This window comes from Prionailurus viverrinus, chromosome X (genome assembly GCF_022837055.1).
Source record: "Prionailurus viverrinus isolate Anna chromosome X, UM_Priviv_1.0, whole genome shotgun sequence".
Lineage (NCBI taxonomy): Eukaryota > Metazoa > Chordata > Mammalia > Carnivora > Felidae > Prionailurus > Prionailurus viverrinus.
Window position 1 is genome coordinate 82,496,202 of NC_062579.1, and position 16,566 is coordinate 82,512,767.

At 42.9% G+C, this 16,566-nt stretch overlaps 1 protein-coding gene across 1 annotated transcript in view; it reads right to left on the reverse strand.

Moving 5' to 3' along the window:
* The window catches only part of GUCY2F (guanylate cyclase 2F, retinal), an 89,732-nt gene that overhangs the window by 14,002 nt on the left and 59,164 nt on the right, over positions 1-16,566 (reverse strand). Inside the window, exons 9-13 of the mRNA XM_047844265.1 lie at positions 14,455-14,611; positions 8,896-9,045; positions 5,770-5,918; positions 3,376-3,539; positions 2,404-2,596 (exon numbers count right to left, since the gene is read on the reverse strand). Coding sequence (XP_047700221.1) covers positions 2,404-2,596; positions 3,376-3,539; positions 5,770-5,918; positions 8,896-9,045; positions 14,455-14,611 — 813 coding nt within the window. The remainder of the gene's footprint in view (positions 1-2,403; positions 2,597-3,375; positions 3,540-5,769; positions 5,919-8,895; positions 9,046-14,454; positions 14,612-16,566) is intronic.

Sequence of the window (16,566 nt, forward strand, 5' to 3'; positions counted from 1 at the left end):
GTCATACCACCTTGGTTAGAATCCCAGATACACCATTTACAGACTGCATGGCTTTGGGAAGCCACTTAACTTCTCTGTGCTTTAGTATCCTTATTTGTAAAATAGGATAATGGCAGTACCTACCTTATAGAGTTTTCTAAGGACTAAATAACTTAATATATGCCAAAGCACTTAAAACCTGTCTGGTAGATGATAAGGGCAAGCTATCAGCAGCAGCAGCCATCATCATCATCATCATCATCACCAAACTGATATGTCTTGACATAAACCATGGGATGGTGGCTATGACTCAGCTCCAGAGAAAGTTTAGTAATCAGCAATAGGCCCCTCATCATGCCTTTCTATATAGCCAATAACAATAATGCTTTGAATCCATGGGACTTTGTTCCTCACCATGCTTCCATCCAGGGCCTCCCTTACCTGGTGCAATTTGAGAAGAGGATCCCTGCCCTCAAATATGTATGCCTGCCTGCACAGAGGAAGGCAATGGTTATGATGCAAATGTTACATGGGAGGGAGAGACTCACTGGCTGGCCATTATCAAAGAATAGTGGTTGACTCTTCCCCCAAATGATTCAGTCACCCAGGGGTCCCCACCAGTATGGACGAAGATATTAGAAGGCAGGGAGCATGGGCACTGCCTAGTCTTGGTGTGAGACTGCTGTGGGGAATTGTGGGTGGCGTATGCCAGCATAAGGACACAAAAAAAGCAGAGGATGTATAGAAGGAGGTCTGGTTGAGATTGGGTGGTGGCAGGACAATTGAAACTGTAAACAAAGCACCAACTTCATAATTCTGAAGTAACCTTCTTACTTTCATTTCAGATTATCAAGTGCCAGGGGAGGTGATTCCAATTTTATAGGTAAAGAAAATGAAAACACAAACAGGTTTGGTGAGTCACTTCTGGTTTAATTTTTATTTCCTTCGCACTGTTGCTTTTAATAAACAGCAGTGAAAAGTTAGATTTCATTTTTGTATTTGTATAGCCCTGTTTTTTCCTGGAAACAGCCTACTAACTCCCTTCTGCAGCCATAAAGTACCAAAAGATCTTATGGCCTCAGCCCTAAGACTTCCAACAATTGTCTGAACAGGATCAGCTTCATTGATTAAACCAGTGGCTGTGTTACTGCCCATGCTGAATTATCTTTGATTTTAGTTTCAATTGAATTAGCTTTTGGTGATTTGTTTTTCTCTTCAAGCTGCTTGAGCTGAACAAGTTAAGACAGGTAGTCTGATTCCATGGATTTTTCCTACACTGTGGTTTCCATGTGTGCTTCTTGATTAGTTTGTACTCCTGCTGATTGACAGGTATGATGTCTATTTCTGAGCCCTATTTAGGTAGCTTGGCCTACCCCTCAGGCTCCGTACCTGACCTGAAAGGGCCCTGCCTAATCTGAGGTAAACACACTGCCCTGTGTGTGATTTGAGAGTTGGAACATTTCAGACTAATGTGAAGGATCCAATGAATGGAGGTACTCATTCCACAGCTCTACCTTGGTTCCTGGGACAGAGGAGCTGTCTGAAGTTTGGGATGCCTGGGGCATATTTCTCCATCAATAAGACAAGTATCCATGTTGCAGACAACATGGAAATGGCATTGCACAGCTGTAAGATTTTTAGTCATTTTCTGCCTCAATAAAGACAACACATAAAATCAAGGGTAAGGAAGCATGGCACCTGAAATGAGTGAATGTAGTCATCTGTTCTCTGCTCATCTTCTGCAACCTTGATAGGAAAAGTGGAAATTGACAGCTGGAGGGGCGGGGGGGAAGGTGGGGGCAGGTGTTTGCAACCTCACAATTAATGACTTCCCTAGACCTCAGACTACTAAATAGGCTCTTGGTTACCCAGTAGCAATCCCAAAGAGCCTCAGGTCTAATAGTTCTTTGACATATGTAATGCCAGAGTTCCCCCCTGTATAAAAACATTACCTAAGGGAGGAAACCAAATTTTAGCAGCATGTATTAGATCTACACAAGCTTTACCAAGAGGAACTCTGTAGCAGTCATCAACTAGGGGCAAAACATCAGTGCTCAGTGCTTCTTCCCCTTCCCCTTCAGTACCTAGCATGATAGTGCCTACAGTGTGGTTACTTAGCCACTGAAACACAATAAGCCTTTTTTGCTCTTCTTAGTCTCAGTTCTAGAAAACAGCTCAAAGGAAATCTAACTAGCAATCTCTTGCTGGGTTCATACTGTTACTTTGTAAAGTGTGAAATTGTATGCATTCTATCCGGCCTTCATTTCTAATAAGGTACCAATGGAAGTGGTATACTATTTAAATTTTACTTCCTAACTAACCACATTCAGTAAAATCCTACCTTTTAGTTTTGGAATGCATACCAATAAGCCTCATACAAAAATTTCCTCTCTAGAATATATATGTCTCTGCTAAGTAACTTACCTTGTAGACATCATGACTGCCAATGATGGCATCAAAGAGTGTGTACAGGTCATTGAGAAGATCCACCACCTCAATGGGCTCACTCATGGCGGAAATGGTGGTGAAGCCCACAATGTCACTGAAGTACAAGGTGACCAAGTCAAAACCCTCAGGTTCAACCGTGCAGCCCTTTTTGAGGGATTCAGCAACTGACCTGAAAAGCAGACACAACTATTCCTCAGAGAATATAGGCCTCCCTGCATGTCACACACACATCTGCTAGAGCACAGTTTCCCCAAAAATCACTGCCAAGTAAATGATGAGTAAGTAGATGTCATCTGGATGAAAACATTAATTATTTAATTTATTCTATAAATATATATTGAGTGTTTATGATGTGCCAGGCACTGTTCCAGATGCTGGAATACAGCACTGAACAGACAGCCTTTGTCTGTGTTTTTGTGGAGTTTTTTCAGCAAGCTATCCTTCTTCCTCAGCTGTCCCTTCACTTGGGGAATGTTCCTAGGTGGCTGCTTTGCATGAGACTAGTTTCCCCTATTGTCTCCTAGAAGATTACCTTATGACATGATAAGGTGCCTTGGAAATTTTGGAAACTGTATCAACAGATAAGGCTTTGAACTAAGGAAGAAAAAACCTAGAAGAACAACTCTGCTACTTTCTTCTAGGAGCTCAAAGAACTGCCTCCTTTTAATTGGTCAACTTCCAGGCAAAGTCATGAAGTGACACATAGAAAAACTGAAGCACCAAAAACTTAAATGACCAGCATGATCCACAGGTAGTGGGAAATTAGGAAGTGTGCTCTTCTCCCTTGGTTTCCAATTCATCTTTGATTTGAAGGTGTGACTCAAACCTACTGGGAGTAAAGAGGGTACAGGACAGGGGAAGGGAGCAGTTAGTTGATGGGTAATTTTTTCTATTTTTAATAGAACACACTGTTACAAGGATTCACACTCCTCAGGTGTTCACACATACGGTGGTAGCATCTGTGTTAGAAGCTTTTCCGTTTTCTGTTTTTCAATTTCCAGCTCTTCAGTCCGTTCCCGGATCAAATCTTCCAAGTTGCTAGAATATTGTTCCAACATCCGAAGCATGGAATCAATGATATTGGTCTTCTTCCCTTTATTGAAAGTTTTAAACTGGAGGTAAAACAGAAAAAGGAGCCAGGGAATTCTTAACCCACAAACTCAGAGATGATGGCTAGGACACCTTATCAAAAATCCCTTCCTCCAAAATGCCAGGGCATGAGAAGTAAACCTAGGTATAAGTAGGAAAAGTCACCACTCAACTTCATTGTTACCTGGCCCATTCACAAGACTCTTTTCCCCTGAGCACCTCTTCCCCTACCCTTCTGGTTCTTTGAAATCTGAGCAAAGGTGTTCTGTTCCCAGATGCTGTCACATGAATAGTAGCCACTTCAAAGACAATAGGATCTGGTCTTGAGCTCTGGCCATTTGTGAGTGGGATAAGAGGAAAGAGAGAAGGAAGCACAGTTTTACCCTTCTAGATAATCAGCCTATGAAATCATCCTTACTTCTAATGCCACTGTGTTATCAGTTCTTGGACAGAGGGAGGTTCCTTGACCTCTTAAATACGACCCAAGAGCTACATGGTAAAATCTACCCCTATTTCTTACCATGGGGTCCAGGAATAATGATGTGCCCTACCACCTGCCCTTCATGTCAGTCAGGGTCATGTAGAAATTCAACTGGTCTTGAGCCATTCTATGCCCTGATCCTTTAGAGGTGGGTGCATGCCGCAGCTTTTTCATGAGCCCTCCTGAGACTCTGTCCATCTACAGAGACAGGGAGAGCGGCATAGCATTGGAATCACAAGAGTGTAGCCCCTCCTTGCTGATGTGGTCAGCATGCACAAGGCTGTGTTTACAATAAAAGACTGGTGGTAGTTTTGCTGAGCAGACGTCTAGGAACCTATCCCAATGAACCCTTTTTATGCAGCTGGGCCACACATGCTCCCCTTAGCACTCAGTGTCCCAAGGCTGATACTAGGAGTCCCTTTCTGAGCCTGGTCCACATCTACATGTCTACCAAAGTCCTACAGGTAATCTCAGTAGCCAGTTCAATTGTTTAAGCCCCCCCCCCCCATTGCCTAACCCAGGGAGCCTCCCTCTCTTCCTCTTTCCATTTAAGTTTTATTAGCTGCAGGAAGTTGGCAGGCTATCCTTGTCTTTCAGTACCGAAGCATTTCAGTAAAGGCAGTCCCACCAATGTCTTGTTTGAAGGCCGTATGATGTGCACTCCTTCTGTCTATCACCAGCTTCTCTGCTGCCTTCTGAAATAACATCTGTAGCATCAACACAAGAGCAAATGCTTTTCTCCTGCCTCATGGTAAGTTTTCAGAAATGTGACCTTCATGGTCCTTTGCCTTTTCCATACTATTGAACACATGTTTGAGTGTCCTCAAGAAACCCAGCCAGGCTAATGGAGGCATTGTTAGCTGGGGACATGGATGACTTCATATGCAGGGCCCCTCAGGCTTTCCATCCAACTCTTTCTTTTTTCTGCCTCAGATACCTGCCACTCACAAAGCATCTCAGTGCTGTACTCCAGCCAGGCTCAAAAGCTTCTCCACCAGAGCTGACACAGCACTCACAGAAAGCACCCTCAGTTTCGGTATCCTGTAGTTTCAACAAAGCCCTAAGCAGCATGTCCTACATAGGAACTGCACTTTAGCTCCCTTAGCAGGGCTCTCTCTGTCCTTACCTCATTTCCCCTTTTTCATCCCCAACTATAGGGAAAGAATCAAACTCTTTAGAAATTCAATATCTTAAGGAGAGAAATTATCATTTTCCGTGCACTCTATTGCCTCAAGGAGTTCCCTAGGAACCTAAAAAGGCTTTACTACTCCCCATTTGCACTTTCTTCCATCATGAGCACACTTTCAAACACCATTTATCTTTCCTGACCCTCCAAAACCATCTGGCATCACTTAAATGGTATACTCAGCAGAGTTCTCTGGGATCTCCAAAGCAAACATAGCTCTATGAAGGTCCACATCTCTTCCATGATACCCATCTTTTAACAGTCTCAATGCCATTGCCTTGCAAATGCCCAGTGGTTCAATTTTATTTCTGAAAGGTTGGTTAGGTCAGATTGTGGATGGTCTGGAACAGAGGTCCATATACCAAAGAACATTAAAACCAACCATTGCTCTCTTGGAGGATGTGCTAGGAATGCTCCAGGATCAAAAGCCTCCAACTAGCCACCCCATGCTACTTCCCCAAGAGGAGTGATTTTCTCTCTTGCAAGAGATTCCTTTCACAATATCATGAGAACCCAAATACTTAGTTTTGGGTAGGCCAGCTTTGGGATGACTTCTGGGCAATGCTAAGATTCAGAGAGTACTTACCTGATTAAATATTTCATCAAAAGTTGGTCGCTGTTCTGCAGCTTCAGCCCAGCACTGCTTCATTAGCTGGAGACATTCTGCAGGGGCATACTCAGGAGGAACCACTGGTCTGTACACAGGAGGAGGCTTCTTAAGTCTGTCTATGATTTCTGTCCAGAAACAAGAACAAAGTCTTAGAAATCGTAGAAAAAGCACTAGGATTTGGCAAAGATCATAGAGTTTTAGCCAAGAAAGGGCTTAATCAGGAAAAATCACAGAAAGCCATCTCCTTTGCTTTCTCCTTAGGTGGCTTGAATATAAATTGTATCTGAGCAAAGGATGTGTCATTCAATTGATGAGGGGACAAGAAAATAATCAGTTGGGCTATTAGTATCATTTAGGTACAGCTTTATCCTGCTTCTACTAGGTTTTAGATGTGGCCTATCTGACATTGATTCTAACACTACACACCTCTAATGATCTGGCTCCCTTCACTGACCACCAAATCATCTAAACTTTTCAGTCTCCACAGTAGACCCACTTAACCCTCCCTGAAGGCCCAGGCCCAGCCCAGATCCATGCTGTGAGCCCTGCCTGGCCCCTAGGGAAAGAGGATTAAGAACTCCAGTCAATAGTTCAAGACCTCATCTGGATCCTTCTGACTGCTTGTCCTTAAACTTCACTTTCAGTGGCAATTTTACTACGTATCAGACTATGGACTAACCACACTGAATGCATTCTTTCATTAGATTCTGACTACAAACAGATGAGGTAGGAATCCTTATTTTTATTTTACAGAAGGAGAAAATGAGGGACAGAAAGAAAGTAAATTGCTCAAAGTCACAAGGCTAGTAAGTAACAGAATTTGAATTTGACCCCAGGCAGTCTTGCTTCCAAATGCCTCAGACTTCAAGTAGGAGTTCCAAAACTCCCTGTTCAAGACCCAAAAACCATTAGTGAGCAAAGATCTAAATCAGGGAGACTGAGAGAACTCCCTGGAAGTAGGAGAAAATAGTTAGCCTCCAATGTCCTCAGCAACCCACACTCAAACTGGACCAGCCTAGCCTTCTGCCAAACATTCTTAAAACACGAATCTGGCCATGTCACTTTCTTGCTTAAAACCCTTTCACGACTTCTCATAACGCAGAGGGTAAAATCCAAGCCCTATCTCTTGAGCTCATTTCTTATCCCTAAACACCTCCCAACACCCCCAATTCCAATATTCTTATCATGAACCAAACCTTGCTTGCCCCACCAGTGTGCCCTCCCCACCCTTACATTGGCTATAACACTCCAACAGTGTTGCTTCATACCATAGTAAGTGTCCCCTTGTTTCTATGAAAGAATTTCAGCTGTTGCCTCTGACTTCTCAGTGCCTTGTCACATCACACTTCTGCTCCTTTAGCCCAGGTTGGCCTATACCAGGAATAGTTTCTCTACTGCAGCACCCTGCCCTCAGTGTAATAGATTCCATGTGAACCAATCCCTTGGGGTGTGACTGCCCTCATCTGCTCTCTGGTAAAGGGAGTCCTTATCCTTTTACCAGAATACCACTGAGTTGAATGGGTTACCTCTCTGCTGAGGTTCAGCATAATTCATACCCTTCAGGACTTAATAGTCCAATTGAGGAAATAAACAATGACCAACAATATAAGCCTTCTAGCAGACATATACACAGGGATGCATAGAGGGGGCACCTCGCCCACACGAAAGAAGTTATAAAAGGTTTTCCAGGGCAGATGGTAAAAATTGGATGATGCAAAGTGGGGAGGTGAGGGCATTCCAGGAACTGTTAACAGCACTCTTGAAGGCACAAAGATAAGAGACCAAGGTGCATCCAGTCATGTGGTTTCGCTGGTGTGCAGGGGGTGACAGAAGACAAGCTTAGATACGTGGCTAGGGGCCAGATTATGAAGAGCCTTGTATGTCATGTGAGGAATCTGGGCTTCATTTGACAAATGATGGGAAATACTTAGAGAGTTTTGAGTAGAGGAATGATATGGGACTCTGAGTAGGGCAAAGGATAGTTAAGTACTTGGGGTTTCTTTGTTTTGTTTTATTTGCATTTTTAAATTTTTATCTTGAAATGAATTTAGACTTCCAGGAAAGTTGTAAAAGTAGTATAATAATTCCCTGTATACCCTTCACTCAGCTTCCCTAATGTTAATAGCTTATATAACCATAGTACAAAGGAAATGAACATTTGATACAATACTAATACTACTGTTCTAGTCTTTATTTGAATTTCATCGATTTTATTCCTAATATCCCTTCTCTATCCCACAATCTTGAATCCAATTCAAGATCCCAATCTGCAGTTAATTATTGTGTCTCAGTCTCCTTCAATCCATGATGGTTCCTTATTCTGTCACTGTGTTTCATGACTTTTGATGAGTATTGGACAGTTATTTTGCAGAATGTCTCTCACTTAGGGGTGTGTCTGATGTTTTCTCATGGTTAGATTCAGGTTATGCATTTTTTGCAAAAATTCCACAAGGGTGATATTGTGCCCTTCTTGGTGTATCACTTCAAGGGGTACATGAGGTTGACATGCCTTGATCACTTGGCTAAGGTAGTGTCTGCAGGATCCTCTGTTAGTAAACGTATTATTTTTCCACCTGTAATTAGTAAGTATCTAGAGGGTTTACACTCTTAGAATATGCAAATATCCTGTTTCCCCTCAAACTTTTGCCCACTGATTTTACCATTCATTGATGGATTGTGCCTGGTAGTCAAACATTTTCATGAAAGATGAGGATGAAAGCCTATGGTATGAAAATATGGAAGGACCTTGCCATTCACCAGCATCATGAGGGGTACTGAAATACCTGGCATGGAGTGTCTCAAAGTAGAGGAGGCTCCTAAAAAGAAAGGAAAAAAAAGGACCAACATAGGTCCTGTAGGTCCTTGGCTTGCATCACAGTTTGGGAAAAGCCAGCTTCTTGGGTTACGGAATTTCTTCCAAATGCCTAAATCTGTTTGGCTCCAAGTCCCACCTGTACACAACTCGAGTTATTTGCAGACTAGCAGGCAGTTAGCACAGACAGATAAGAGTGTTCACTCTTGTGGCAAATTACAACAGCCTAGGTTAGGCTGATGATCTGGGTCATGGTGGCCCCCAGTGCCCTTTTCTCACCTCCTGCTTACCTTTGGCAGGCAGATCCACCATGCAGAATGGGGTGCCCCGGACCATCACTTCTTGCATGATGATGGCAAAGCTATAGACATCTCCTGCAAAAGAACCTAACCTGCTGCCTTTTGGAGCTCTCAACAGTTCAGGGGCCGTCCATAGCAACTCTGAAAAGAAAGCATTGTGTAATAAATGCAGGAAGGATTAACTGACAGCATCTGCAATGCCCTCAAGGGTTCCAAGGGTGCTGTTTCATTGACTGCTTTATATTTTTATTAGATAGAATGGCATGCTAGTGCCCCCCAGGGTCCAAATCTATGAATCTAAGAAATTACGCACAGAGAAAGCATACTACTCTCCCCACTCCAGGACCATGCAGGCAGACACAGCAGAGGTGTGGGGAAGGGCAGAGAAGCTCAAAGTAGCAAAACTATCTGGCACTTTCTTTCTTGCTCTCTTGAACCTGCAAGTAGCAATTGGCAGGCTGCCAGGGAAAGGCAAGTGCACAACCACTCTAGTTGCCATGGATTTGCTGTTTGCTGAGATCTATATGTGCCTGGTAATTTGATTGTGTTGGAGCTCAGGGATTCACAAGTTGCTTTCTCCAGGTCTTCTCTAAGAGGATTAGAGGATCTCCAGGCTCCCTCTATTCCTCACAGAGCAAAAAGGTGCAACAGTCCCTTCAAGTCAGTTCTACAACTATTTATTGAGGGTCTACTATGTACGAGGCACTATGCTAGGTACAGGGATGGTGCCAGAGATGAATTTGACCTTGCCTCTGCCCTCGTAGAGTTCACAGACCAGTGGGCAAGACAGACCTGTGAACCCCTGACTGCAATACACGGCAGGACCACTTAAGTAATGTAGAAAGAAATATACATTAATAATATAAATGGACTAGTCAAAAGTTGGAGGCAGCCTTTTACATTGAATCATATGAAATTGCCATTTCTGTGGGTCAAAAATGGTTGAATATTGGCAATTCCATGAAGTTCAAACTAGAAAAAGAGAAAACAGCTGGTCAAATTAATCCAGGAAGGCTTCCTGGAAAAAGTTAAATCTTAAAGGAGTTTGTTCAAAAGGTCAAGGATGCAGTTTCCTAGAGCTGAGAGGGTAAGGGCTTTGCAGGGAGAAAGAACAGTACGTGCAAAAGAACGAGAAGTAGAAAGGAGCAAATTGCAGATGGGGGTGGTGGTAAGCAGATTAGCTTGGCTGAAGAGAAGGGCTCTGTTAAGGAATAATGAGAAACGAGAAATGGGCTTGATGAAGTGGGGGAGGGAGAGTGGCTGGAAGAATGAGGGCAGAAGGTGAGAGGCCCTGAGAGCCAAATGAAGGCATTTGGAGTGAATACAAAAGGCAGTAGGGGTGCGGGAGCTGGAAAGGGATTTGATGAAAGCTGTGTTTGGAAGATTAATCTGGCAACCTGCACAAACTGGATTGAAGAAGGAGAGAGGCTGGAGTCAGGGAGACCAGCTAGGAAGTTATTACAGTAAGAGCCGGAGGCGAGGGGACGGGGGCCAGAATGGGGGATGGGGGATGGGGGCAGCAGCAGCAGGACAGGGAACCAGATACACAGGAAGACTATAATGAAGGTAGTGACTCGGCTGGGGATGGGATTCATGTGCTCCTTGGAGGGGAGATGTTTGGAGTAAACAAGGGGTTGAAGTCCAGGAAGGCAGTCTGGAGAAGAGTGTCTGCTGAGGGTGAGGGTGAGTGCAGGGGGAAAGTGCTGGCTAACTTTTCATCTCTATAAATTTGGGGTATTGAGAAGGGATCCCACGGGACTAGCCCATGGGAAGCAGGCCGGAGGATGGAAAGGTCAGAGGTTATTTTGATTTGTTAGTGAAACTTGGGAAAGAGAAACTCGCCCTGGAAATTCCTATTTTGAGCGAATCCTGATCAAAATGGTGGAACAGGGAATTCTAGCCTCACCCCCAATCATGTACTCACTTTCTCCCTTTGTCTCCCAGATGTCCCCAGCCTTTGTCCCACACCCCTACATTCTCCCACCCTCATGACATTCTCTGATATTTTTACTATAATGATTTTGCCATTATATCTTCTTGTCTAGGAGGATTTGTATTTGCAAATAACCAAAAGACTGAACATTACTTTGGTGAAAAGAATACATTTCTGACTGTGGGATTTCAGGAATACATTTCTGATATGGTTTGGAGGGGCGGGGGGGTGGTGTATCTTGGAGCAAGAAAAACGCAGCTGCTTCTTCTGTTACCCTCTCTCCTGCACATTTAAAAGCACAAGAAGGGAAAAGAGGGAGAAACTCTCTGGTAAAAAGCAAGGTGATTAAATACAATCATTACCAAATAGTATTTTCAAAGAGCACTTACATGTATGTTGTTAATGGCTAAAATGAGGCTTTATCTGCACTATACTTACATAATTGAAAGTGGACAGTAATGAATACACTTACAACCTACCCCCATTTCCCCATCCCCACTCCAGAGCCAAGTAAGAGCCACTACCTGCCATTAGACTTGAACTCTCAGGAAAACTAGAAAAATTACTTTGGCTTGTTTTGTATCTGCTGATGCCAGTACTAACTCTGAGCCTTGCTATGGTGATAAAAATCAACTGTGGAGAGCCAGCGTGGTGAAGTGCAAAAGAAAGTAGAGCTGAAAGTCAAGAGACAAGGGTTCACAATCTTAGCTTGGTCACCTTACCAAACCTCAGCTTCCCCATCTGTAAAATGAAAGTTGAGCCAGATGATTTGCAAGGGCCTCCTAATTATAAGATTCTATTAGCCCTGTCATCTAAGAGGGAAGCAGTAAGGTTCATTATTTCATTTTATTCGATCAATTCACTGATTCAACAAACATTTGTTTTGCCAGATGCTGTGAAAGGCACTGAGGGAGGCAAGCCTGTTTCTTGCCTTTGCAGAGCTTATAGGTTGGGAAGGGAGAGAAGACAGCATGCCATATCAACAAAGTATGATATTACAACTGGAGCGCCTGGGTGGCTCAGTCAGTTGAGCGCCCGACTTTGGCTCAGGTCAGGATCTCACAGTTTGTGAGTTTGAGCCCCGTGTTGGGCTCTGTGCTGACAGCTCAGAGCCTGGAGCCTGTTTCAGATTCTGCGTCTCCCTCTCTCTGCCCCTTCCCCGCTCATGCTGTGTCTCTCAAAAATGAATAAACATTTTTTTAAATGTTTTTAAAGTATGGTATTACAACAAAGTTCAGGGGCACCTGCTTGGTTCAGGGTTAAGCATCTGACTTCGGTTCAGGTCATGATCTCACGGTTCACAAGTTGGAGCCCCACGATGGACTCTATACTGACAGCTCAGAGCCTGGAGCCTGCTTCAGATTCAGTGTCTCCCTCTCTCTTTGCTCCTCCCCTGCTTGCGTTCTATCTCTCTCCCTCTCAAAAAATAAATAAACATTTTTAAATGTTTAATATAAAAAAAACAACAAAGTTTAAAGCCCTAAGGATCATAAAGAGAGGAGCTTAGCTGAGCAAAGGGGGTCATGGAAAGTCTCTTAAATCAGTGGTATTAAAGTTAAGCCCTGAAGGAAGAGTAGAATTTAGCCAGACTCAGAGGAGTGTATAACAGACTGGGAAGGGAAGAGTATCCCAAGGAATGGGCACAGCATGTGTGAAGACCTGCAAGTAAGAGAGAGCCTGGGGTAAACAACTGGAAGGAGCTCAGTACTGCTAGAGCACAGATGTGGAGAGGGAGTGATTAAGCACGAGAGGTCCACAAGGCCCAAACCACACAGGGCTCATAAGCCATGTAAAGGAATTTGAACTTTATCCTAGGAGCAATGGGAAGTCATTCAGTGAGTTTTGGCACAGCTGTAACATGATCAGATTTGCAGTTGAGAAAACTCCCCTCTGGCTGCAGTGCGAGAAGAGTGGATTTGAGCATCCAGACTGCCATTGCAATTTGGAGAGTGAAATGAAGCAGCAAGAGGGAGAGACAGCAAGAGACAGACCGGATCCATACACACACACACCCACCCACACACACACACACACACACACACGCACTATCTTTTCCCCACTCTAATACCAGAGCTTCTTAAGTTTGCAAGTTGCCAACCTGTGAATTAAGTGGAACTCTGGGTGGCTGGTCATTGTGTTTTATCTTTTATAGATGACTCATAGTGACAGGAAGCTAAGTACTTGCCAATCTGCAGCCGTTGTCCTCAACATCCTCAGCATTAACACCAGGCAACTATTCAAGATTTCAAATTGGAATTAGCCAAACAATAACCATAAGACTAAGTTGGCAACAAGAACAGGTCCACAGAAAGGGGGTGGGGGGTGGAGAGAGAAAGAGAGAATATCACATGGTTTTTACTGTGATTACCAGGAGCTTCAAGTCCTCCAAAGTATGGATGGGCAGAGAAAGGAAAATGTTATTATAAGCCATAATTTAGCTAGATGTAGGGGCCAGTCTTCCAAAAACCTGAATTGAATTCCTGGCACTGCTGCTAAGTAGCTGCAGGACTTGGGCAAACCTTGAGTCTCAGTGATCTCATCTGTAAAATGAGAAAGTTGGACTAGATGCCTCCCTAAAGTTCAGTATTCCATAAGTTTTATAGAGCACAAAGATGATGCCACTGATGGCTGAGCTGTCTGTCTGTCTGTCTGTCTGCATGTGTCCTCCCTGTGTCTTTCAGTTTTCGTTTCTCTTATGTAGTAAAGTCTGCAGTGTGAAAAGTTCCAATGCCACAGACTCTTAAGAATATGAGTATATGTTGTAATCTTGATATGTCCCTCTGTCTGCCTTTTTGGGGTTGTCGGTTTCTCTGTGTTTTTATGTCACTCTCTTCTTCACCCTTGCAGTGCTGGTCAAAACCTTTAATACCCAAGTTTCCTATATGTATTTAACTCAGTTCATTCTCTCCTTCTCTACTATTTCTCTTTCTTCCTTCTTCTCTTCCATCAGTACATTCCCTCCTATTTTTCACTCACCCACTCCCAATTCCCCATCTCAGATTTCTCCTTTTTCTTTGATCTGTTATGACCCCTACAGGCATTGTTTGGTGCTGCCACCGGGGCCCTAAACAGAAGACAAAAACACAAAATGGGAGTTTACAGGCATGCCTACTTATTTACTAGAAGGCCATACTTCTGTCTGAAGCCATCCCACACAACCCACAGAGTATTTACTTGTTAGGAGCCCCCTCCTTGCTTCTTTCTCTCAGACTGAGACAGTGAGGGTAGGCTCTAGTGACATCCCATTCCAGCATGTGCTTCGTGGGGGTCCAGCTACCAAATTACCTTCCATTCAACTTGACAGGTATTTATTGAGCACCTACTGTGTGCCTATAGCTCAGCAAGTTCCTCCAGAGACTCCTGGGGTCTCCAAACAATACCGCCTAATCCTGCCACAGCAGGAACTCAACATTATTGCACTGGCTTTGTTCTGAAGGGTAGGCTGTGCTGAGATTACAGCCTGCAGACTTCATTCAACTCCTTTGGCTTGGAAATGAGGCTGAATTTTCAACAAAAGTGGGTAGTTGAATCGGACTGAGGCTTTAATTCAGTGCGTATTCTCATTTGAATTTTGGAGTTACCTTGTATGCATCAGAAGGGCATAATACATTGCTTACCTTCTGCAGAAGGTTCCTCTTGGGAGAGTCTTAGTGTTTCCAAGATATCATTAAAGCCGTAATCTGTCACTTTCAGCACAAAACGCCCGTCAACCACACAGTTCCGAGACTTCAGCCTCCCATGAGCAAACTCTCTGTGGTGTAAGTACTTCATGCCCTGCAGATGATACAAACAGGATTTATTTAGTAACTAATTTAACTATTTTGTGCTTTTAGAAGCCAGTGTCTGAGCTTGTTAATGGTATGAGCTATTATAGTCAAGAATTAGAATTCAGCCCTTTTTTCTTATATGCAGGCAAAGCAAAATTTTGACAAGAATTATTTCCAGGTCCCTTCCAGCTCTAAAATTTTATGCTTTGATGAATAAATGTATCTTGTATGTATAGAGAAGTGTCTGTTATTGGGAGATTTATTGACATTTCAAACATAGGATAGATCCATGCATACATAATTTCCAAGAATTGAAAGATTCTGATTTCCCCCCAAAAGGTCTAGCCCAACTTTCATCCACCATTGGCAGGAATGAAAATTGGTTCACCTTTTTGGTGGGCAATTTGGCAACAGGTATCAAAATTGAAAGCATGCATACTCTGTGACCTAAGGATTCTGCTTCTCCTCTAAAGAAATGCTTGTACATCTGCACAAGGAGACATACACCAGAATGCTCAAGGCAGCTCTGCTTTATAATATTATATCATTAAAACTATAGTAAATATGTATCAAGAAGGAACTGTCCAAATTGTGGTGCATCCCAACTGTGGAATATTCTCCAGCAGTTAACAGCAATAAAATAGATCCGTATGTATGAACAGGGAATCATCTCTAAGCCATAAAGTAAGTGAAAAATACTAAGATGCAAAACTATGTGACAGCATATATTTTTAAAAACAACCAAATCTATAATGTATGTAAATACACATGAAATGAATTGCAAGGTTAATCATCAAATTGTCATCAGTGGTTAACTTTGGGGGAAGATGTGAAAGAGGGTTGAGTAAATGTCAATGTATTCCCATATATATTTATATCATGTGATTTTAAATTTCATTTAATACGGTATTTTTGTAATTAAAAATATAACATGAAAGCTGAATACTGCTGATCTTTGCAGCTTGCTGGGCAACTTTATATGACATTCAAATGTAATCCACCAGGACTCTATCAGATGGGTTTATTCATTCACATATAAATGCAATTCATATTCTAGTGCAATCATCTCAGAACTGTTTATGCTGAGCCCTTTTAAGTACGTTGCTCTATTTTGTGGCCTGACACTCCTTTGTATTTGTATGCTTTACATCCTGTGCCCTCAGAAAATCTGCAGTCCCCAGTACTTCCAAGCCAAGTCTGCAGTGGGTGAGATTTCCCCCAGGGTTGTCTAATGCTTGGCTTTCATTTATCATGGGCCTGAGAGGATCGTCATTTAGAAGATTCTCCCTTAACTCACGGGACCTTGCTTATAGGATGAGTGGAAAGAGTACTAGAATTGAAATCAGGAGATTTGGATTCTATTATCAGCTCTGCCACTTAATAGTTGGCTGATAAATATTTATTGAGCACTTACTATGTATGGCAGACACTATATAACAAAGTATACCTCATTTAGCTTCTCTGAACCTCCGTAAAAGGAGGCTAATCACATTTATTTTATGGACAATTGGAATGCGATAATGTCTATAAAACTACCTTGAAAAAGGTTAGGCCACAATAGAAAGGTCAAGACTGGTCAATATGCAGGAAGCTCAACAAATCATTGATTAAGCAGTTCAGCTCCATAAAAATGCATGTAGATAAAATTTGCATATTATTCCAAGGAGTTCAAGGACTGCACTAAAGCCAATACATAGACCCATCCATGAACCCCCTTAGCTGTCAATACTCCTTGCCTCAGAGAATGGAGTTGCTGCCCAATAGACCCTATGGTCTTTTGGCTTTCTGGTCATGCTGAGTTTTATATTTACACCAATGGTATGTAAAGACCTGTCACCTACTTCTAGACTGAAGAACCTTTTAGAAGGCGAACCAGGAGATGAAGCTAAGCAGCACCAAAGGATCTGGGAATGAGTACTTTTCCACATCCAGAACGCAGAGAAACAGGATGGAAGAAAGTAT